Raw genomic sequence first — 22795 nt, 5'->3', positions numbered from 1 at the left:
ATTTTAAGCTTCAGGGGAAAATGTTAACTTATCTAAATATATGTATAAGTAAGTATATAAAATACATTAAAATCCACAAAGAAAGCTTATGAATTAAATAATTTGAAACAAGTTGTTGAAAAGAAACTTGATCTTTGATAATATAGTCTTCTCTTAATGAGAAAGCTGTAAAAAAAAATTATTCTGTATCACCAGTGTCCAGCCTGGCCAACAAAGGTTCCTTATCTCCCCAAAACACTCTCACTTTCTAACAGCCTGTTAACTTTTTAAGCTTCTCTGTTGACTTTTGTCATGCCCTTGAATCATTGTTTAACAAAAGTTTCTCGATTCTAAAAAAGCTGGATTTCCTAATAATTATTGTTTCTTAAGGCTATGTTTTATTTTACTGACTGTCACTTAAACCACCACTCTAATCATTTCTTGTCTTGGGCACCTGTGATTTATGCTTATATTTTGCTATAATCACTAGTCTTCTGGCAACTCTTCATGCTACTGCCTTCACATATTTGGGCCATAAAATTAAAAATAATGAAATTGATTAAAGTGTATGTTATAGTCAAACCATCATTGGTATTTCCCAGATGGCCACTAGAGCACTACTGAGCAGAGAGGCTATTAGGAAAAAAACTAGACATGTAGTATATTTTCTGTATCTTTAATTAGCTCAACGCGAGCTGCCCTGTTTACCTACAACGTGGGAAGAGCCATGGTCTGACTAATAATGAATATCGTTCAATATGTGTATACTTTTCAGGATGGACAGAAACAGATTCATGCTCATGTGCACAGCCTGGCACACAGCTATGAACAAAACGATATCTAAGATTATGGTTAAATGGTGACAATTTTAAAACATACTTTATAGAAGTCCCTGGAGCTTTTTCAATGCCTTTAGTGTCCACCATAAGGCACATGCCCTGAGAAAAATCACTAAATCATTAATTAGCTCTCTATTATACCAGAATTGGGTATTCTCTTCTGACACTGTTAATTATTATAATAAGTAAACCAGAGACCATCAGTCTTATTAACCAGGTGGATTCCTACTTTTCCTTCAAGTTTGCCAAAAGCTAGAGGCCCATAATCTGGAGGTCAGAGAACTGAGTCTTTAGGAAGAACACCCAAAGAATAACAGCCTCGGTAGATGGAGGCCTGCTGTAGTACTCTCAACCTCCAGGGATGCTGTAAAGAGTCAACTCCTGTTTAAGACTTCCTTCCCAGCATAATCTGACACTGCCACCAAGCTCAGACTATGGGACAGATATACCAGGAAACCGAGTCAGTATCTATAGGACTCTTTAATGCTCTTGCCCCAAGATCCAATGGAATAAGAATTAATTTTGCAACTGAATGAGGTCAATGAAGAAACTTTAATAGTGGTTTTAAGAAAACATTTTTTTCTTAATTTTTTACTCCCCCGCATCCTTCCTTGGTGGCTGACTGTCCTTAGGCAAACTGGAGCAAAGCACTCTTGGAATGGTGTGTTGCTCCAACTGATCCCCCAGAAATCGAGAAAAATATAGCTTATAAACTGTGGCAGATTGTATTCTCCAGATCCAGATTTTATTTTCCAAAAATATCTCCCTTCCCACACGCTCTTTTCCAATGTTAACCAAGTCACTCCTCCATCAAGAGGTGGAGTCTATTCTTTTCACCTGGGATCTGGGCAGGCTCGTGTCTGCTTTGACCAACAGAATATGACAAAAGTAATGCTGTGTGAGTTCTGAGGGCAGGCCACAAAAAGACATCAGCGTGTGATTTGTTGTCCTGCAACATCCACTGTGAGGGATGCAGTGACCGTATGAGGAGTCCAGCTCCCCAGAACTGGCCATGCTAGGCAGGCTATGCAAAGGCACCATGGCCAACAGTTCCAGCTCTGTCCAGCTTTCCGGTCATTCGCAACCATGGCACCAGCCCTGTGAGAGAAGCCATCTTAAATCTTTTGAATCAGCCTCTCCTCTACTGAGTGTCACAGTTAGGGAACTTGGTAATGCCATGAGAAGCCAAAGAATCATTTCCCCGAGTCCTGACGAAACTCCCAATCAGCAGAATTTCTGAGCAACTAACACAGTTTTATTTCACATTGGTAAGTTTGGGGTGGTTGTTATGCAGCAATAACAACTGGAACATAAACTATTCAATTGTTTAGGCAAATCTCAAGATGGAAACTGTATAGAAAATACAAGACATATTGATTGGCCTTGTCTGCAAAACTAATCAGAATGATGGTTAGATGGCATACAGGCCCTTACAGAGTTCTTCACCTTACATGGCAATGTAATTACTCGCATAGGCTCAATAAGAATCTATCCTTCCTCCTACCGGGATATAATTAGATAAAACAAATTTGTAACCATGACCATGCCAGAAACGTTTCATTTAACGGTAAATCTCATTTAATTAGGCATGACAAGCCCACTAGTAAGGAACAATAATTCCACTCCAATATGTAGAAACAAGGCTTCAAAGAAACTGTCCTGGCACCTGTGTGGTAGCCAGGATCTTCTGGGACCTTGGTCTCATGGGTGGTACAGAATGTTACTTTCTGGAAACTTTGACAAATCTGGGGATCTTGGAGTAAGAGGATACCTCTACAATCAGAGGCACCACAGACAAAATGGGAGGCTTTTGGTTCCTGGTAGTTCATTACTTTAGCATATGGGAACTGCAAGGGCAATAAAAATGTTTCCGATAACTACAGAAGTGCCAGAAAAACATTTGAGATTCTAGGGGCTGCATGGTCAACTCTCTAACCCTGACATCATGTGGTTCTAGTTTCATTAAACATGAAAGTAAAATGGTTTACTATTACCTTGTTGTCCTTATGTAAATAAAACAGGCTAAATAAAACAAGGCATCACATTAATGATACTGAGAGTGCATCAGAAAATGGTGAAACAAACTTATTTGGTCAAATCTATACCTAACTACAAAGATTTGATCAGAGGTAAGATTTGAACAAAATGAAAGTGATTCTTTTTTAACCTAACCCTATCCCTCTATTGACTACCTGACTAGTAAGATTTACATTTCTAAAAGCATTTCTTAAGAGACCATGGAATTACAGGGTCATCCCAGAGCTTTACACCCTAAGATAATTAACAAAAAGAGAGAAACACCTTGTTTGTTTGTTTTTTAATTTTAGTAATTAAAAAAACAAACACCTTGTTTGTTTGTTTTTTAATTCAAGTAATCTCTACAACATGGGGCTTAGACTCTTGACCTGACCAGAGATCAAGAGTCAAATGCTTCTGACTAAGCCAAACACCCCTTGTTTTATTTGTTTTAATCAAAGACAGAATTTGTATTCTTTTTAATCAAAGCTGATTAAAGTGAATGCAATCAGAATTACCAACTGCCATGTACTAATATGAACTGTAAATATCACCATCTCTCTATTCTGTGAGCCAATAAGTTGTTCTAAAAGCTAGTCTTTGCATTGTGCTTTTTGCAAGTAAAAATATAGTTCAGAGTTCAAACATTATCTAGGAGGGTTTTGCTTTGACAAATCAAAATTGACCAAATACTAAATATATTAATAATCCTGGCTAACAAAGATAATAAACGAAGCTTATTATATAGGTGTTGACTCTCAGCTTGTATTAATTCAACAGGTGACAGTTATCCTCAAAAAGAAGCGAAAATTCATCAAAGCAGTTGATCCCGAGAAGGCACTTATCCATTGTTGGCAAAACATTTAGTTCCCTACTAAACTATATATAATCCTTTAAAAATTCTCCTGAAGAAATTTTGTAAGTAGGTTGTCCTCCACACTCACAAGAAATTGCTTCTAAAGAAATAGAATCCCCAAGTTTACATAATGAAGAGTCAGAAGGTGACAGGAGCCCAGAAGAGTCCTGGTTTTTCTCAGTTGGCATGTGGTTTCTTTTTCAATCCCCTCCTTTCCTCTTTTCTTCTTTCTGTCACGTCACGTAGGAAAGGAGGGAGGAGTTTAACCTCCTGGAGTGAATGTGAGGGCTGGACTAGAAAAGACAAGTTAGCCTAGTTAAACTAACTTGCCTGACTTCTGTTTCTGGACTCAAGTCTGACTGATACAGAAACTGGTATCAGGAGTGGGATCCCCAAAAACAGACCTCAAAGGATTTTCTGGTATTGGTCTGATTTGATCCATAATGCAGTCGCATCGCCACTAATCAAATGAATGCTGGCTGCCGATTATAATACCGTATCCTCTGAAGAAGCGCCTTAAGGGACCAAGTGGCCGTCATATTTGAGTTGGCAGAAGTGATGAACACAGAGATTGTAGTATGGCACAGCTTCATCTCAAATGACCAGCTTGGGCCTTTAAGCTTTCAGTCCCATTGCTGAGCAGAGAAGCAGAGGCCTTCTATGGCAGCCCTAGGAAAAACTCTCATGTTTTACAGCCACAGGCTTCCCCTTGCTAACATCGGCTTTAACTGAGTCAGGGGCAGAATTACAGTGTGTAAGCTGCGCTCCCAGACTCACCACGTCTCATGTATGGAAGTGAGAACACTGAAGAAGACTCGGGATGGGATATCTGTGTGGGCTCAACTGAAGCCAAGGAGCTTGAACCCCTAAGCCATTCTGAGCCTCCCTTGCCAATGCAAAGAGAAACACCCTTCTCTCCTGTGTTGGAAGAGATTCGTTTTCCCTGGACAGAAGAACCTGCAGTACCTCACGATAACTTTAAGGCAGTTTCCTTGCAAGAAAATTCTTCTTCTCCTCACGACCCAACCAGACGATCCCCCTACTGCTACTCGTAACAGGGTAAGATCACAAGCATTCTTTGAGGAACAAGGATAAAGTCAGATCCATAAAGTAGTGGTTGACACACAAAAATAACTGCACAAGTGTGCTCATTTGTACTGGGAGATGGCTAGGAAATCTGGGTGAGAATGATTTGAAGAGTGTTAGGCCAAGGAAAACATAATCCAATACCAGACTGGGATATTTTTTTTAAGACAGGAATCACCAGAGATTTAGGACTTAACTGTTAGCTCGTACAACTGGAAGGCGCTCCAAGAGTTGACTTGGGTGGCTGACTGCAACTTGGGACCCCATGACGGCCTTCCGTCTAGTAAGACTGAGAGGCTACAACTTTCTTGGCATAATGTAGAGGCAGGGATTCAAAGGCTTAACAAAAGAGGAACGCTGGAGCGGATTTATCGTGTGCAGCTTGCACATACAACCCCTCCGCACTATACCCCCTAAGAGGGCCCAGTGCATATTCTTGGCACCTAAGGCTCCAGCTGCATAACCAGAGTGGCACTATATGGGCAAGAGGCTATTAGTCTGGCCTTTAACACCCGGTCAGTCATAAAATTCACAATGCTACAAAATGAGAACCTCTCCATGTTCTCTCCTTGTTTGTTTCTTTCATGGCACTATTACAAACTGCAATTATTTATTTGTCTGATTTGCTTTGCTTTGTTTTTTTGTTTTTTTGTTTTTGCTTTTTTACCTATTTTCCTCTGTCTCCTCCACCAGCATAGAAGTTCCATGAAAGCAAGAAAAGCTTCTGCCACACTCACCACTGTACACTGACCAGCTAGCACAGAGCCTGGTACACAGGCATTCAATAAAGATGTGCTAAAGGCATAAACAGAGTTATTCTGTCTTCGTCGACATTAAATTGTGCTCCCTCCTTCTCCTGGAATAGAGATGTGCATGAAAAAACTATCCTGACAAAGAGATGATTTACATCTGAGCTGAAAACCTGTACAGGTATACATAAACTCCTCTTTGTATTTCTTCAGCTTAGAACTGACGACCTGGTCTGCTGATACTACCTTTCTCATTTAATTTATACGACACCCAGGAAAACAAAGTAAAGGTCAATTCAGTGCATCACCATCTGTCCCTTCATGAAAATGTTTGAACAGGATCCTGTCTTTATCCAGAACTGTACCTCTCTGCCCATAGTCGCATGTCACCTCATATCACAAGCTAATAAATTCTCAAATATCATTAAAGTATACTTCTGGCCTGCTGAGCAATTTTTTGTACAGGCTGGAGCACTTTCTCAAAGCCTGTCATGAGGGAGTTTTTACTTGTCTTGGGATCAAGTAGACGGTGGATTCGTTCAGATCACAGCATTTCAAAAATTCAACATTCCATTTCATCAAAGGTTCTATTTTTCACCTATAAACCTTAACTTCCAGCCATGAGCAAATGCTTTCATTAACAGTCAGTTGGTCATCTACACATGCACCAACACATTTTTATCACTGTAAGAGTTAATTATACACATGAGCACAAGTAACTAAGAAAGAAACAGTGTTAAGATCCAGGCACTATGTAAAGTTCAACTACCTAAGCTAACTGCACGGGGCTCATCAGTGCCATGGCTTAAGTCAAATTCACACCTTAGACAAACTGCCAAATACTATATGTCTTGAACCTTCAGAGCTGTGTTTACATAATTCAAAACTTGAAAGTTAAAATCCTTAAATGCTAAAGATATAAAAATCTGTGACCATAACAGGGTTAAAAAAAAAATTTTTTTAAGAAAAAAAACAAGACTTAGCATACTTAATATCGGTATTTGTAAAGATCTTTTTTTACATAAAGATAAAGTGCATTGGGCGCCTGGGTGGCTCAGTGGGTTAAGCCGCTGCCTTCGGCTCAGGTCATGATCTCAGGGTCCTGGGATCGAGTCCCGCATCGGGCTCTCTTCTCAGCAGGGAGCCTGCTTCCTCCTCCCTCTCTCTCTCTCTCTACCTTCCTCTCTGCCTGCTTGTAATCTCTCTCTGTCAAATAAATAAATAAAATCTTTAAAAAAAAAAAAAAAGATAAAGTGCATTTATATATAATCTATCCAGCAGGACCAGTTATGATTTGGAAAGAAACAATAACAAAAATATTCACCTCACAAGGATGTTTGAAAGCTTAAAAAGGATAATACATGTGAGGGAATAAATAAATAATAAAGCACCATATGAATGCTAATGGTAGGTAGTAATGTTAATAATAAAATACAGTATGTGGTACACCTTAAACTTACACAATGTTCTACATCAATTATATCTCAATAACACTGAAAAAAAATACAGAAGAAATCTCTCATCTGAAAGAATTGGAGCAGTTTGTTAGTTGGCTACTCACACAAGTTAAAGCGGGAATCCTAGAAAACGATAAATACATGTTGTAACCATTTTATTTAATTTAAATCTTGCATAAATGTAATTCATTCACCAATCGTCCAGGTAGGACCCCTGCCTTCCATAAGAGTTTAGGTCTGCTGACTCCTGTCTCGCCCACGCTCATAATGCATCCTTTATGATTGCAGTTTCAGTTCTTGTAAAGTGCAGCAAAAATCTCAACACATATGAAACGAGAGCAAATTTCTTATTTTTAATCATTTTTTCCAATTAGTTTACATTTGTCTTGTTCACCCCTAATTTGACAGCCGATTTCTGAAGGAACTCGCTTTTCTCACCCTTTTCAGAGCACTCAAATTAGTTTTCATAGAAACAACTCCCCCTTTTTAAACAAATATTGCATCTGTGTGGAATATTAAATAATAAATGCATTCAGCCTAAGTTTGGGAACACACAGCGCTGACTCTTAAAGCAAGTAACTTAACTCGTGGGGGGAAATGTGCCAAAGCCTCACACTCAGAAGCCGACCGGCCACAAACGGTCAGCACCCTGGGAACAGTGGTGTGCTCTACCAAGGAATGGACAGGACTACTTTACCCATCGGGTTGGTTAATTAGACATGAGTTAAGAATCTTTGCTACATAGCAATTCAGGTCTCCAGCACAGCTGACTAAAAAGAAAGCTCAAAAGATATATATATATATATATATATATATATATATATAGGCTGCCTTCTCTATTTTTCTTCAATTACATATAAAAAAAAATTTAGAGGCAATGATGTCAAAGAGTAAAAAAAAATGCAAGAATACTGAAATAAAGCAACAGAAAAGGAATTCAGGTGTTTAAGTAGAACATGAAAAAATAATCAGAGAAGCTGACTCCTAAAAACAACTTAAATGAGTCAGGAAAAGACATTTTAAGGAAATTTTAACAGTCCCATATTAATTTGAAAAAAGTTGATGACCCATTTTAAAGCACACCTTTTAACAACATAAGAAAGAAGCGTTCTCAACTATAAATACGTCAGTGCTAGATACCTACTTGAAAACATTCAACTTAGATTAGCTGTGTTCCTTTTGTAAATATGAAAGAAGAGGGTGAAAAACTTACTTATTTCACTGGAAACTTGATTCAGTTTATCCTGTGATCTGCTGATAAGGACAACCTTCATTCCATGTTTTGCTAACTGAAACAATAAAAAACACCAAGCAGTTGAATCACACCTGTACATATCATTAAAAAACAGAAATCAGATAAACTCTCATTTTAAGATAATCTGATAAAATGATAAACCCAACAAAAAAATAAATAAATAAACTTAAGTAGTAATGAATGGTCAATTCAAAATGAAGACTTTATAAAGGAGTCTTCCAAAGGGCTGTCTTTTTGAATCAAGCTAGTATACAAATGTCAAAGGATTTCAGAAAGAATAAAACTTTTACTTTTCACTTTACACCCATCTACACTGCTTTAGTTTTTAAAATCATAAGTACTGGGGCATCTGGGTGGTGTGGCGGGTTAAATGCCTCTCAGTTTGGGCTCAAGTCATGATCTTAGGGTCATGAGCTCAAGCCCTACATGCAGAGTCGGCTTGAGAGTCTCTCTTCTTCTCTCTCCGCCCCTCCCACTCATGCTCACAATCTCCCTCTAAAATAAATAATTTTTCAAAAATAAATAAATAAATAGTACCCACTACTTCTATAATTTAAAAGTCAGGTTTACTTTTTTTAATTTGTTTATTTATTTGAGAGAGAGAGCACAAGGAGAGGGAGAACCAGACTCCCCACTGAGCAGGGAGCCTGATGCGGGGCAAGATCCTAGGACCTTGGGATCATGACCTGAGCTGAAGGCAGTGGCTTAACAGACTGAGCCACCCAGGCACCCATAAAAGCTTTAAAAAAGATCTGCCAAGACTGTCATCAGAATTGGGCGATATCATAAGCTGTGATGCCTCTGCAGAACCAGAGGGCAGGGAAGCTTGCCTTCAAAGAGTACTACCAACACTACTGCTTTGTACAATGGCCCTCAAATTACCACGGTCCCTATCCTTTCATGACATTACAGAGACCTTGAACCCTTTGTCCATGTCTGTCAATATCTTTTCATCAATCTTAGTCTTCCTTATATAGAAACGATGCCATGGACTAGCCTGGAAATATAACTATTGCCTAATAACATAACCTCCTTTTGGAAAAGAGTTCAAAACAACTGACGAAGGACTGTCCATAATTACACAATATAAAATAAAACTATGCTACATTTTCCCCAATTCCAACTTACTGGAACAGAAAGTTTTATACTCATTTTTGCACAAAAATTTATTAAAATTGTCTTTGAGCAAGTGTGGGGTTTCTGATGAGAAATAAAGCATACCTATTGTACTATAAAGCAGTGTATTTGTTTTTAACTTCAAAAATCAAAGCAACTGTAAGAGATCATCCTGTATTTGTTGTTTTATTTTTATACCAAGAAGGTCTTGAAAATTACCTACCTCTTCTGCATATGATTTTCCAATTCCATCAGTACTACCTGTGACAACTGAGAAAAGAAAAAAACAGCTTAGTTTAAGAACTATAATGAAGAACCAATCATAGGATAGGACCCACCAATTATACACCAGAGGACCTGTGTAATACTTGAACGTAAAAGATGAAGGAACACTAGTGATTCAAATTTAAGACAGAATACCCACCAAAGGAACTAAAATTTAAAGGGCTGTAACACCATGTCTTGACAAGGTTGTGGAGGAACTGGAACTTTCATACATTGCTGGTGGCACAGTAAATTTGATACAATCACTTTGAAAAAAAGCTATTTGGCATTAGGTCCAGAACTAAACAGGGCATACCCTGTGACCTAGCAATTTCCAAGAAGTATGAACGGATCATGTCTACCAAAAGAATGTCCATGGTAGCTTTATTTATGCATAATAGGTAAACAGGCCCAAACATTGATCTACAAGAGAATAAGTAAATGGAGGTATATTCCTATAACGGAATACTATATAGCAATAAAAAAGAACTACTGATATATTCAAAACATGCACTAATCTCCCAGATATTATGCCAAGTGAAAAAAGCCTGACATAAAAGCATGCAAACTGTTATGATTCCATTTATGAAGGTCTCCCCCGCCCCCAAAAAAGGTGAAACTAATCTACAATGACGGAAATCAGAATATTGATTACCTCTGGGTGAGGGGGTAGATGACAAGGAAGGGACATTAAGGGATCTCTGGGGTAGAGGATGTATATCCTTTATCTTGATTTGGGTATAAAAGTCTGAAAGAATTCACTTTAAAAATGCATATTTATGTATATACCTGTTATACTTCAATAAACTTAATTTTTTGAAATTATGGGCAATAAAAAGAAATAGAGTATGATTTATTCTATAGGAAAGTATATTTATCTTACAAGCTCAAAAACCTTTTTTCTTTTTTTTAAAGATTTTATTTATCGAGAGAGAGAGAGAAAGTAAGAAGAGCACAGAGGGAGAGGAAGAAGCAGACATGCCACTGAGCAGAGAGCCTGATGTGGGGCTCCATCCCAGGACCCTGGGATCAGGACCCAAGCCAAAGGCATATGCTTAACCAACTGAACCACCCAGGTGCCCCTCAAAAATCTTATGTAGCAGAAACATTTGAAAATATAATGGGTCAGGCTTCATTATGGTACCTTATCTCTGAAATACTGGAATGACTCTTGTTACAAATTCAGAGCATAGCTATCCCCTCCAAATTGTTAGGGATGTGCCTCAAACTTCTCTGAGATTTTCCAAGCCATTTACAAATTATGGAAAACAAGTTATGGAGTAAAGTAGGATTTTCTTGTATTTGTACTAAAAACACTTTTTCCAAATTACACACGGGCAAACATATCAAAAAATAAAAACAGTATAACAAACTCCTATGTACCCATAACCCAGCTTCAAAGACTATCAACTTGATTTTAAATAATGTTGCTTCAACTATATACCCCCACCCACTTCCTTCCACCTCAGATTAAGTAAATCACTAACATCATATGACTTCATAAGAACTTCATTATATGTTATTTTAAATAGCCACAATACCATTATCACATTCCTAAACTGTAAATAATAAGTCCTAATTAAATTATCTAATCTCAAATCAAACATCAGTTATCTAATCAGTATGTAAATTCCCCCAAGTGTTCCAGAAAACTTCTAATAATTTGGTCAAATCAGGATTAAATAACTTCCATACTTAAAATTGGTTAATGTCTACTTTTAGACTATAGGTCTATCTATCCATCTACCTTTCTGTATCTATTTATTCAATCTCCATCTCTTTCTCCTCTGCTTCTACTCCCTCCCTCTCCCCTTCCTCCCCCAAGCCCCAACTTCCCTACTACTTGTCGAAGATACTGGGTCCTATTACTTTCCCAGCATGGCATTTACTGATTACATTCCCCTGATGTCATATAACATGTTCTTCTGTGCCCTAGTGGTTACCTATCAATACTTGATCAAATTCAAGTTTGATGTTTTTGGTAAGAATACTTCACAAGCAATGACACATATTTACATCAGGAGGCACAGGTCTGGTTATCTGTCTTTGTTGTTTTATTAGCAGCCACTGTTAACCACTGAGATACAGAAGTTCATTAGATGTTGCAGAACAGTGATATTTGTGCTTTTAGGGTTGGGGGGGCGAGAGAGCGTGCTCTGTCAATACTCAGTGTGTACGTTATTTTAATAATGTAACTCAATTCTAACACTAGCCTTAGGACATGGGCCCTTGCAACTGTCCATGTACCAGGCATTAGTTGTAAATTCAGAGGTCCTGACAGGCATCTACGCTGACTGACTGCAAAATTCAGGGTTCCTGCAACTCCTCGGGTTCAGCAATTCACTAAATAAGTCACAGGACTCAGGACTTAAAAATTTGTGATTACAGGGGACGCCTGGGTGGCTCAGTTGGTTAAGCAGCTGCCTTCGGCTCGGGTCGTGATCCCAGGGTCCTGGGATTGAGTCCCACATCGGGCTCCTTCCTCGGCAGGGAGCCTGCTTCTCCCTCTGCCTCTGCCTGCCTGTGCTCACTCACTCTCTCTCTCTCTGTCTCTGACAAATAAATAAATAAAATCTTAAAAAAAAAATTTTGTGATTACAGTTTTTCAAAAAAAAAAAAAAAAAATACAAATCAGGACCAACCAAGTGAACAGCCACAAGGAGCAAGGTCTAAGAAGATCCTAAATGCACAGCTTCTGTGCCCTCTCTGAATCAGGGCACTTCACCCTCACAGAACACCAGTATGTTCACCAACTAGGAAGCCACATCAAGCTTCAATATTCAGCATTTTTAATGAGCTCCATTACAAAGGCATGGTTGACTGTATCACTGACCTCAACCCCCAACCCCCCCTTCCCTCCCAGAGATTGAAAGATTGAACTGATGTCACATGGCTCAGACCTCCAATCTTCTAATCACATGGTTGGTTTTTATGGCATGACCAGCCCCCATCTTGAAGCTATCCAGGATCCCACTATGAGTCCTGTCAAAGTATCGGGGCCCACCATGAATAATAAAGACAATCCTGTCACTCAGGAAATTCCAAGGATTTAGATTCTCCCCACCAGGACCAGGGATGAAGGCCAGTCAAATTCCTTATCATACAACAATTATTGTGGCTAGATAAATATATTACTCACTAGTGAATCAAATAATATAGTATAATTACATTTCCTTTCTTGGTCAACATTTTTATTTTCCTATAGTCAAATTGCCTTTTCTTCCATTTGCAAAGGTTTCTTTTTAAATCTCCCATTCCCTACCAGCCTCTCAGTACAATTTTCCACAGAGTCAATCCCATGATTTGTTTTTTCTTTTTTTTTCTCCCCCATAGAGATTACTTCCCGGTTCCCTCCAGCTTTTATCCTGCTCCTCCCTGGAATGGCTACTGTGCTGCACAGCTGTTGTTCTAGAACATAACCATGGGAATTCCTTTGGCCTCCCTCTTCTGTTGAATATCTTATTTCTAGATCTTATTCTACTCCCTCATTAGGGATCACATCCACCAATAGCTTCCCAAGGACAGATGCACAAAGACACAGTTTTGTAAACAGTTTTTCAAAATAAACTTTTTATTTTAGAATAGTTTTTTAGACTTAACCAAAAAATGTGAATATAATACAGGGGGATCTCTATATTTCGAGTCGGGTTTTCCTATTACTAACATCTAATATTTGTCACAATTCATGAACGAATATTGGTATATTATAGTAGTCCCCTCTTTTCCATGGGGGATACATTCCAAGACCGCTTGTGATGCTTGAAACTATGTAGAGCACCACGCCTTATATACACTATGGTTTTTCCTAGACATACATACCTATGATAAAGTTCAATTTATGTTAGGCATTGTAAGAGATTAACAATGTTAATAATAAAATAGAACAATTCTAATGTACTATAATAAAAGTTATGTGAATATGGTCTCTCTCACAAAACCCTATTGTACTATATTCAGCCTTCTTGGGATGATGTTAGATAAAATGTCCACACGATGAAATGAACTGAGGTGAATGATGTAGGCATCATGATGTAGTGTTAGGCTACTAGTGACCTTCTAACAAGATGTCAGAAGGAGGATCATCTGCTTCTGGACCACAGCTGACTGCAGCTAAATGAAACTACAGAGAGCACAACCTCAGATAAAAGAGGGAACTACTGTATTTTCAACAAAAGATTTTTTCAGATTTTCTTGTTACTGAATGTCCTTCTATTCTAATATAACATCCATCCAAAATATCCTATTAAATTCATGTGACAGCTTAAGAGAAACTTTTTTTTTTGATAGTTTAAGAGATACTTTTTTGATTGTGTATACCTTTTTTTTTTTTTAGAAAGTCTATATGCTAACCTCATACATAATAGTTTAACTAGGTTAAAATTCTAAGTAGGAAATAATTTTTAACAACAACAACAAAAAATTGAAGACAACTCTCTACTGTCTTCTAGCACCAGTACTGTTCAAAAAGTGTTTCACCATTCTGAGTTCAGACCATTTATAAGTGACCTGCTTTTTTGTCACCGGAGCTTTTAGGATTATCATTCAATCTTTAACAATCTGTCACAATAATATACTTTTCAGTGGTTTTCTTCTATTCATTGGTGCTAGGCACTGACGGGCCTTAAAATCCATGATCTTTGATTCTGGCAGTTTCCTTATATTGATTCTTTGACAATTTCTTCCCCATACTTTTCTCTCTAATTCTTATCAATCAGAATTTAGATATAACAGTTTCTCTATTAATCATATTTTTCTTTTTGTTCTACTTTCCTGGAAGTTTCTTCAACTTTACCTTCCAAACTTTCTATTGACTTTTAAATTTTAGGCTGTCAAATTTTTAAGTTTGAAGAGCTCTCCTTTATTCTGATTGCTCTTGCCCTCTTTCTTTCTTTCTTTCTTTTTTTTTTTAAGGAGTATCTTGTTCTTATTATACACCTATTATCTTCTCTTATCTCTGAGGATATTAACTAGACGTTATTTATATACAGTTGACCCTTGAACAAAAGGGACTTGAACTGCATGGGTCCACCTATACACAGATTTTTATAAATACAGTACAGTACTATAACTGTATTTTGTTTTCCTTATGATTTTCTAAATAACCTTTTCTTTTCTCTAGCACAGTGTAAGAATACAGGCAGCTAATCCATAAAATATAAAATATATGTTATCAACTGTTGGTATCAGTAGGGCTTCCAATCAGCAATAGCCATTTGTAGTTAAGTTTCTGGGGAGCCAAAATGCAGGCTTTCCACTGCACTGCGTGGATTTCCCTAATCCCCATGTTGTTCAAGGGTCAACTGTATTAACATTTTCTTCTCCTTACATTCTCTTTCCTCTATATTCCTTTTGACTGATTTGGTCCATATCATCTTGGAAGCATCAATATGGCAATTCGTGTGCATACGTGGGGTGACTGCAATGTGAACCTCACTCTAGGGTAACCAGTGAGCAAACCAGCTTTTTTATTAGAGATTCCACAAAAGTCAGTATCTTTTCTCTGAGACCCTTCACTATCTCTTAAGAAGCATTTCCCCATTTCAATCTTTTGGCTGCTGGGTAGGTAAGCAGCTGTTAGTCTGCAGACTTTTTCCTCAACCCCTGCTCTCAGTCAGGTGTCTCACCTCTGCCTTCTCCCGTGCCCGATTTCCCCGAGTCTCAAGCACATCTGGTCTTCCCCACTCCTGTCCATTGAAGTACCTGACACTTCCAGTTGTGCTTTTCTGAGATCCAAAAGCAAAGCTGTGTGCTTCCCAATGGTGGACAGTCTGTGAGCACTCTGGTGTCTGCTCTCTGAAGTGAGGGACCACTCTTCCACCTACATTTGCTCTTATTGGGAAATAAGGGATTTCAGAAGTCCCCTAGTCTCATCAAACTGGAGCTTCCTGTTTCTCACTGTTCTAATTTTAGAGAGGATTTCCAAAATATAAGAGGCTAGAAATACAGTTATTTGATCATTTTAAAACTGGGAAGTTCCCCAAGTTTCCTCTGAAACACATTATACTAAAGTAGACTAACTTTAGTTGAGAATGAGATACTAAACACACTACTCAAAAAAAAACTGATTTTATACTCCCAGCAAGAACACTTCTTCCTATCATCTCCTGCTATCAACTATCAAATCTAAATCAAATGAACAGTTTTTAGAAACTATTATGTGCACAACTTTAGAGACTACAATGACGTATGAGATCCATTCTGGATATCAGGTATTCTATAAATCACCTATCCTCTGGTTAGGACTTTAAATATTAAGCATAAACAATCTGACTTTTAAACAGATATAAATATTAAAAATTTAGCCTGATCTTTTTAGATAGATAAAAATATCATTTTTCTAGGGGCTCCTGGGTGGCTCAGCTGAGCACCCAGCTCTTGATTTCAGCTCAGGTCACAGTCTCAGGGTCCTGGGATCAAGCCCAGTGTAGGGTTCTACACTCAACGGGGCGTCTGCTTCTTTCCCCTCGCCCTCTGCCCTGCACGTGCTCTCGTGCACTCTTTCTCTCTCAAATGAATGTCTTTAAAAAAATATATCATTTTCCTATATTCTAAGTCTCAAAATCAAATCCAGCATTGCATAGTTATAGATGAGCCAAATATTACCTCACAAGTACATTTTTTCCCTAAGAAAACAGAAAAGTATAAAAATTATTTTTATGGACACAAAGTATTTCTTTGTGTATTTTTTATTTAAAAATAAAACTGGAAACTCAGAGGCTTCCTTAGTCATCTCTGTAAGCACCACTGTAGTTCTACAATAATCAGTCACCTACACAATGGCCACGCAATGGGGGATCAACTACCCCTTCTCCATCAAAGGAAGTGACAAATTCTTTAGTTCTCTATGTCATACTGTAGGTAAGTGTTTGCAATAATGTAAAAACATGACCAAGTGATCGGTCAAACTTCAGTCAATCAGAAAAGTCTCATTTGATGTAAAAAAAGAATTTTAATTTATTTATTTAAGACATAGACAATGGAGACAAGGATTGTCCTACTGCTTTTGCTTTACAAGATCCATTCTCTGCTTTAAAGCCACAAATATTCCTAAAGTGGTAGCAGATATAGCAGCTGGTAGTTGGATAGAAAAATCTCCTAATCGAGTTCATTAATTTTTTATTTTCATAAAATAATAGTGTGATTCTCTCTATTAAGATGATGCCATATTGTCTGGGGAGTCAACTACCATTATTAATTTTAGGAAGCTAATCAAACCATACCATATCTTAAATCAAAAGTCTTTTAATGTTGCTTCTGGGACATTGGGAAAAGACATGAAATAGATTACTATTTTTTATCCTTCCTACTCTTGATATTTTTTACCCATGTGCGTATTCTGCCTTTCTAACAAAGAAGTCCTTTCCTACCACGAATAGAAAGATGGTACAAACTGAGCCGGTAGACTCTTTTATCTATTCCACTTTCCCAAAAATCAGTGTAGCACTGCTTAATCCCCTGTTTCTCAAGGTCACTTAACATTTTCTTAAAACAGAGTTCTTAAAAATAAAATTTAACAGAAAACTTACTTGACTACTATTTACTGAATTATTTGATTATTGTAAAAGACCACCAGTTTTAATTACCATTAAATAGAATATTAGTGTAAAATGTGTATGTATATATGTAACCATTAAAATTTTTAAAATTCGGGACGCCTGGGTGGCTTAGTAGGTTAAGCGTCTGCCTCCAGCTCAGGTCATGATCCTAAGGTCCTAAGATGGAGTCCTCCATCAGGCTCCTTGCTCAGTGGGGAGCCTGTTTCTCCCTCTGCCTCTGCCTGCTTGTGCTCTCTCTCTCACAAATAAATAAATGAAACCTTAAAGGGAAAAAAGTTTTAAATTTTTAAAATTCGTCAATGCAGTACCTAAGATCATCTTCTGCTCTGGGAAATACTTGATCTAACTCTGAAATGCCTACCACCTTGCAATGGGAACCAATGAAGCAAAGACCAGCAGCTCCCACATCATTCATACTAGAAGTACTGCTTGTTTTTCTGTTGGTTTCTTAAAATGAAAAAATTAAGCAGTCAGCCAAAATGAAATAAGGTGCCAAGTACTGAAATACCCCCGGGGACGACTCCTTCTCATGTTCTATGCACATCTGGGCCAGAGCCCAGTTGGCAACTGTCTTCCCTTCCTTCTTTCCAGCAACTGTGGCCTGGAATATAGACTCTATTTCCCAAACTCCTCAGCAGCCAGGTGTGGCTGGTATTCGATTCTGGAAATAAGATCCAAGCGGTAATATAAGCCCCTCAAATTACAGTGAATGGCTGCTCACAGCCAGGAAGCTGACTGAGCAGGGAGAGGCCCCTTTTTGACCTTCATCTAGCCAATTCAAAAGTGATGGCAGAAGTCTGGCGGTCTTGAACCACAAGTAACCTTGAGGGTAGAAGCCACAGGCTAAAGGGAAGGTGCATACTCACAGGAATCAAGGTTCCTGAGGACTCCATGGAATTACCATGTTTTTTTAATTAATCGTTCCCTTTTTTACTGCTTACCACAGAGAATCAAACATATTCTAGTTTTCTTTAAGCTGGGTGAAAAGTAAACTTCTCTCTTTTTAAAGTCATGACTATAGGCCCAGAAAAGCAAGAGTAAGCTGTCAATAAAGTCGATTATTAAAACAAAATATTTACAACTCACATGACTACAAGAATATTTGCTCAAGGTACCTCATTCATATCATCCAGTTAATTCTCATAATAGCTATCACCCCAACCTAAGCTATCATCCCAACATACACAGGCTTGTCCTTTCTCACTTAGTTCATGGGCTACATAGTTAAGAATTATCTTTCTCAAACACCATTTTTATGATCTCATTCTTCTGTCAAGATGTGACAGTGTTTCTCTCTTGCCAGTTACATAAAACCTGAAACACAAATCCATTCACTTCTCCCGGCTGCACCACCCGGGGCTACCATCATTCATCTCCCACAATAACTACCCCAGCAGCCACTCAGTCATTTGCCTGCTCCCACACCTGTTCCTCTCCAATTCACTGCAGCTGAAATGATCCCTCCAAAAGGCAAATCTGACATCACTTCCCTGCCTAAAACTAGTCAATGGCTTCCCACTACCCTTACTCTTCACGAAGTCTTCCATGAGCTTACCTTACACCCATCACAGTTCCACCTACCACTCACTTCCCCGGACACGCTGAAATTACCAACAAGGTAACAAGTTCTCTCTTCACAAAAGTCTTGTTCTAGTCCCAGTTTCACTCCAACCAGTGTCTCTGTCTCATCCTTGAGGTCTTCACTTGAACATCTCCTCTCCCATTAAGGCTTCCTTGAGCTCTGACAAACAGAATCTCCTAGCTCTCTGCCCCCACAGTGCTCCATACTCCCCCTCCCTTCATGACATTAATCACAAAGGTTTATATAAGGGTCTGCCGGGGTCACCACAGTCTAACTGCTAGCACAGTGCCTTGCAAAAAGTAGATGATTAATGAGTGGATGAATGAATGAGTAAATGAATGAAAAAAGATTATGAATGGAAAACTAGCCTCTTAGGATACTATCCACTATTTTGTCAGCTTTTTTTTTTTTTCCTTGTAATAATGTCCAGTCACCTACTATACAGAACCCCATATATCCCTCGGCCTCTCTCAACATCAAGTAGTGATCTAAAATGAAATTTAAGAAATTTAACAGAGAGAAGTTTAACTTTATGATGAATCTGCAGAGACACATTTTCTGTAGATGAATCTGAGGCTATCTTTGAAAAGAGACTGTTTTCAGTGTTAGGGAGCTACTTCATTCATAATGTGCCAGTGTGGCTATGAAGTGAACAAATCCAAAGCAGAATTAAGGGGAAGGGGAGATGAACCATTCTGGTTCAGGAAAGCATGGCAAATTACCAATGTAGTGACAGTTCATTGTTCTTGTCATTAAGATTTGCTTCTTCCATTGACACTGAGTATTCTCAGATTTCATTTTGTTATGGAGTAAACAGGTAAGTAAGGTAGTTTTCAACAATACACAGAAAGAAGCTACAGGCACCACCCCTATCCCTACTGGCTTTGAGGGTAGGTAAGATGGCCAGGGGCAGAACTGAGGTAGAGGAAGTGAATAAAGGGAGGGGGAAAAGGGAGGTTAAAAAAAAAAAAAAAAAGGGCCTCTGTCTTCCTGTATAAATATAACAGCAGAACCCGAATTTGCAAGCCTTTGTGAAGATGAAAACTGACAACTATAAAGAATATCCCAACTTGGCATCCAGAAGTGTCTAGCTTGTTACAGATTATATAAAATACTGGCAACTGACCAGGGCTTAGCTTCCAGATCTTATACAGTCAACAAAAATACTTTAGTTTGTGTAGGTTAAAAATATTCTACTCTTTTTGTCCTCAACTTGCTAAGAACAGATATTTTTAGTAAGCACCCAATCAACCTTATCAAAATCAAACATCAAAAATAGACTAGAGAAACACTGGAAGCAAATATGCTATTTTTAGCTCTTCTGACTCTTTCCTGCCACTACCCACCAAATTCTGACTGCAGAGCCCATGCATAAGAGCTTAGTTATTCTAGGCAGGTTCCGTCTTCTGACCCTTTTTTTTTCCCTCCCTGAACACCTGAATGCAGAAAACACTCGATTGATTAAAGATTAATACTGCCGCAAACCATGACAGCTGCCTTTCCTCTGAGTGCTTTTGGGGGATGGGGAGAATAGAAAATGACAGAGAGCTTGCATCAGTATTCCTCCTGGGGATCTATTACATGAAAAAAAAATTGCTATTTCAATTCCCTTTTGTTGCTAAAAATAGCAGCCTCAATTGATTCAAGCAAACAGGGAAGCGGCTTAGCAGTGCTGAATTTAGAAACCACTGAAGTCCCAAAGAGCAAATGCTAACATAGTCTTAACACATGCCAGCTCATATTTAACAAAGAACAAAGAGAAGCATGCAGGCTGCAAGTTAATAAAACAGCAGCAACTTCCTGCATTTTTATCTGAGAAAGGCAGTGAAAAGGATACAAAATAAGACAACTATCACTTATTCTCCTAATCATATTTTGATAAAAAAGTAATTTTACAGGGAAAATTAAATCAGATTATGCATAAGCCCAGACAGTGTGGGCATTTCCCACAACCCCATGGTTTGGAAAAATACACGCCTTTTTTCAAGCACGGTACATTACTAGAGAGAAAGAAAACGCCCAGCTTCCAAATGTGCTGTCCCAACAGCGAGGTCCCTTTTCCCACTCAAGTTTGCCCATGAGGTTTCCCCACCCAGCGGGCCCTCTCTCACCTCCCCCTTCCTCTTCTCTGGACCCAACCAGACACTGCAGACAGGTAGAGTTTATCACTTCAAAAACTAACCAACCGAAAAATCAAACCAAAACACCATTCAAAGCACCTAGGTTCAGGACAGGGGGAGGAGGAACTGCAAGCAGCACCCTCTTGAGGCAGCCAATCCTGGGGACAGTCTTCCCAGCAAGGCCTTTCATCTTCTGCTGGCACCACACCCCAAAAAGACCTTCTGCTTGACTTTGTCACTTTGCTTGGCTAACTGAAAACTTTTCCAGCTAAGGATTCATTTCAGTGACTGCCACATCCTCTGCAAAAATTCAAACCCTTGTAAAAGAATTGAAAGGCTATCAAGCCCTGCGCCTTGGTGATTTGGTGGATTCAGACTGCTTTGTGGTCTCCTTTGGGGATAGCCAAAACCAGGGGGAAATTTGGAATGCGTGTAGGAATTCTGACCGAAACAAAGAAGTTACTACTCTGCATCACAAACCTAGGAATACACCACAGTAGTTTAGAGGCCAAGAGCAGCCTACCCCAAAATGTGCCACTCTGGCATACTGATTGTTTTGAAAGAAGTTACCTAATTCCAAGGGCACTCAGACCCTCCTCTATCCCTCTGAGAGCAAGAAATAAATCTCTCACATGAAAGGTACCCTCCCTATGCTAAGAAATAAAAAGACATCCTTATCACGGGAGACAGGAACTTTAGAAAGGCTTCTTTCTAAAGACAGGAACCAAGAAAGCTGTAGAAACAAACCTGTTACTTTTTAACTATCTGTTAAAAGGTAACTTTTTAACTATCTCAGCCCGAATTCTGCTTAGAATTCCTTACTCCTCAAAGCTCCCAAACATGTTCTCTTCATCCCATCAATTCCTCAAAAATGTACTGTATCTTGGCCAAAAAGTATAAAAACTGTCTGCCTTGGTCTTTTCCTTGGGTCTCAATTTCAATATTGGGCCTCCAGGTGCACATAAAATGTTGGGTTTTTTCCCTCCTGTTAACCTGTCTCATGTAAATGTAATTGTTAGCTCAGCTGGAAGACCTTGAAGGGTAGAAGAAAAATTTTTCCTTCCCTACAGTGCAAGGACTTTGGGCTTCTGCTATTTTGGTACAAAAATCAGTATGTGAAGTGGTTAAGAATATGGGTGGAGGGGCACCTGTGTGGCTCAGTGGGTTAAAGCCTCTGCTTTCAGCTCAGGTCATGATCCCAGGGTCCTGGGATGGAGCCCCGCATTGGGCTCTCTGGTCAGCAGGGAGTGCACTTCCCTTCCTCTCTCTCTTTGCCTGACTCTCTGCCTCTTTATGATCTCTGCCTGTCAAATAAATAAATAAAAATCTTAAAAAAAAAAAAAAAAAAAGAATATGGGTGGAAAAATCAGACCAGCAAAGTTCAAGTCCAGGTTCAAATTCCAACTCTGCCATCTATCAGAGGCTAGTTAACCGCTAGTATCTTGATTTATCTGCAAAGTGAAGATAATACTATGCATCCCACAGTCATTGTAAAAATTCCATAAGATAATGTTAATAACAATATTCAGCATTCAGGATTACTTGAGAATTAAACGGGACAATGTATATAATACAATGTACTTAGCACACAACTTGACAAGTAGTAAATTTCCAATAAATGTTAGCAATAGACAACACTAGAAAGTGACAGGGATATAGAAAGAAAAATAAAAGAGCTACTAAGATTAGATATGATACCAAAAGTACAAACAACAAAAGAAAAAATAGGCAAGTTGGAGTTAATCAAAACTAAAACTTCTTGCAAGTGCCCAGCTGGCTCAGTCAGTGGAGCATACGACTCGATCTCGGGGTCATGAGTTGGAGCCCCACATTGGGGGTAGAGATTACCTAAAAATAAAATCCTAAAAACAAAAAAGGAAAAACCTGAACCTTCTTGAACATCAAGAGACTGAAAAGACA

At 38.6% G+C, this 22795-nt stretch overlaps 1 protein-coding gene across 1 annotated transcript in view; it reads right to left on the bottom strand.

Annotated features, from left to right (window-relative positions):
* Positions 1-22795, bottom strand: part of HSD17B12 (hydroxysteroid 17-beta dehydrogenase 12) — a 161110-nt gene that overhangs the window by 94466 nt on the left and 43849 nt on the right. The window contains exons 2-3 of the mRNA XM_059140306.1: positions 9577-9623; positions 8196-8271 (exon numbers count right to left, since the gene is read on the bottom strand). Coding sequence (XP_058996289.1) covers positions 8196-8271; positions 9577-9623 — 123 coding nt within the window. The remainder of the gene's footprint in view (positions 1-8195; positions 8272-9576; positions 9624-22795) is intronic.

The sequence above is a fragment of the Mustela lutreola genome, chromosome 1 (assembly GCF_030435805.1).
Source record: "Mustela lutreola isolate mMusLut2 chromosome 1, mMusLut2.pri, whole genome shotgun sequence".
Lineage (NCBI taxonomy): Eukaryota > Metazoa > Chordata > Mammalia > Carnivora > Mustelidae > Mustela > Mustela lutreola.
The sequence above is the reverse complement of the archived record's forward strand: the minus strand, read 5'-3'. Positions and strand labels throughout refer to the sequence as shown.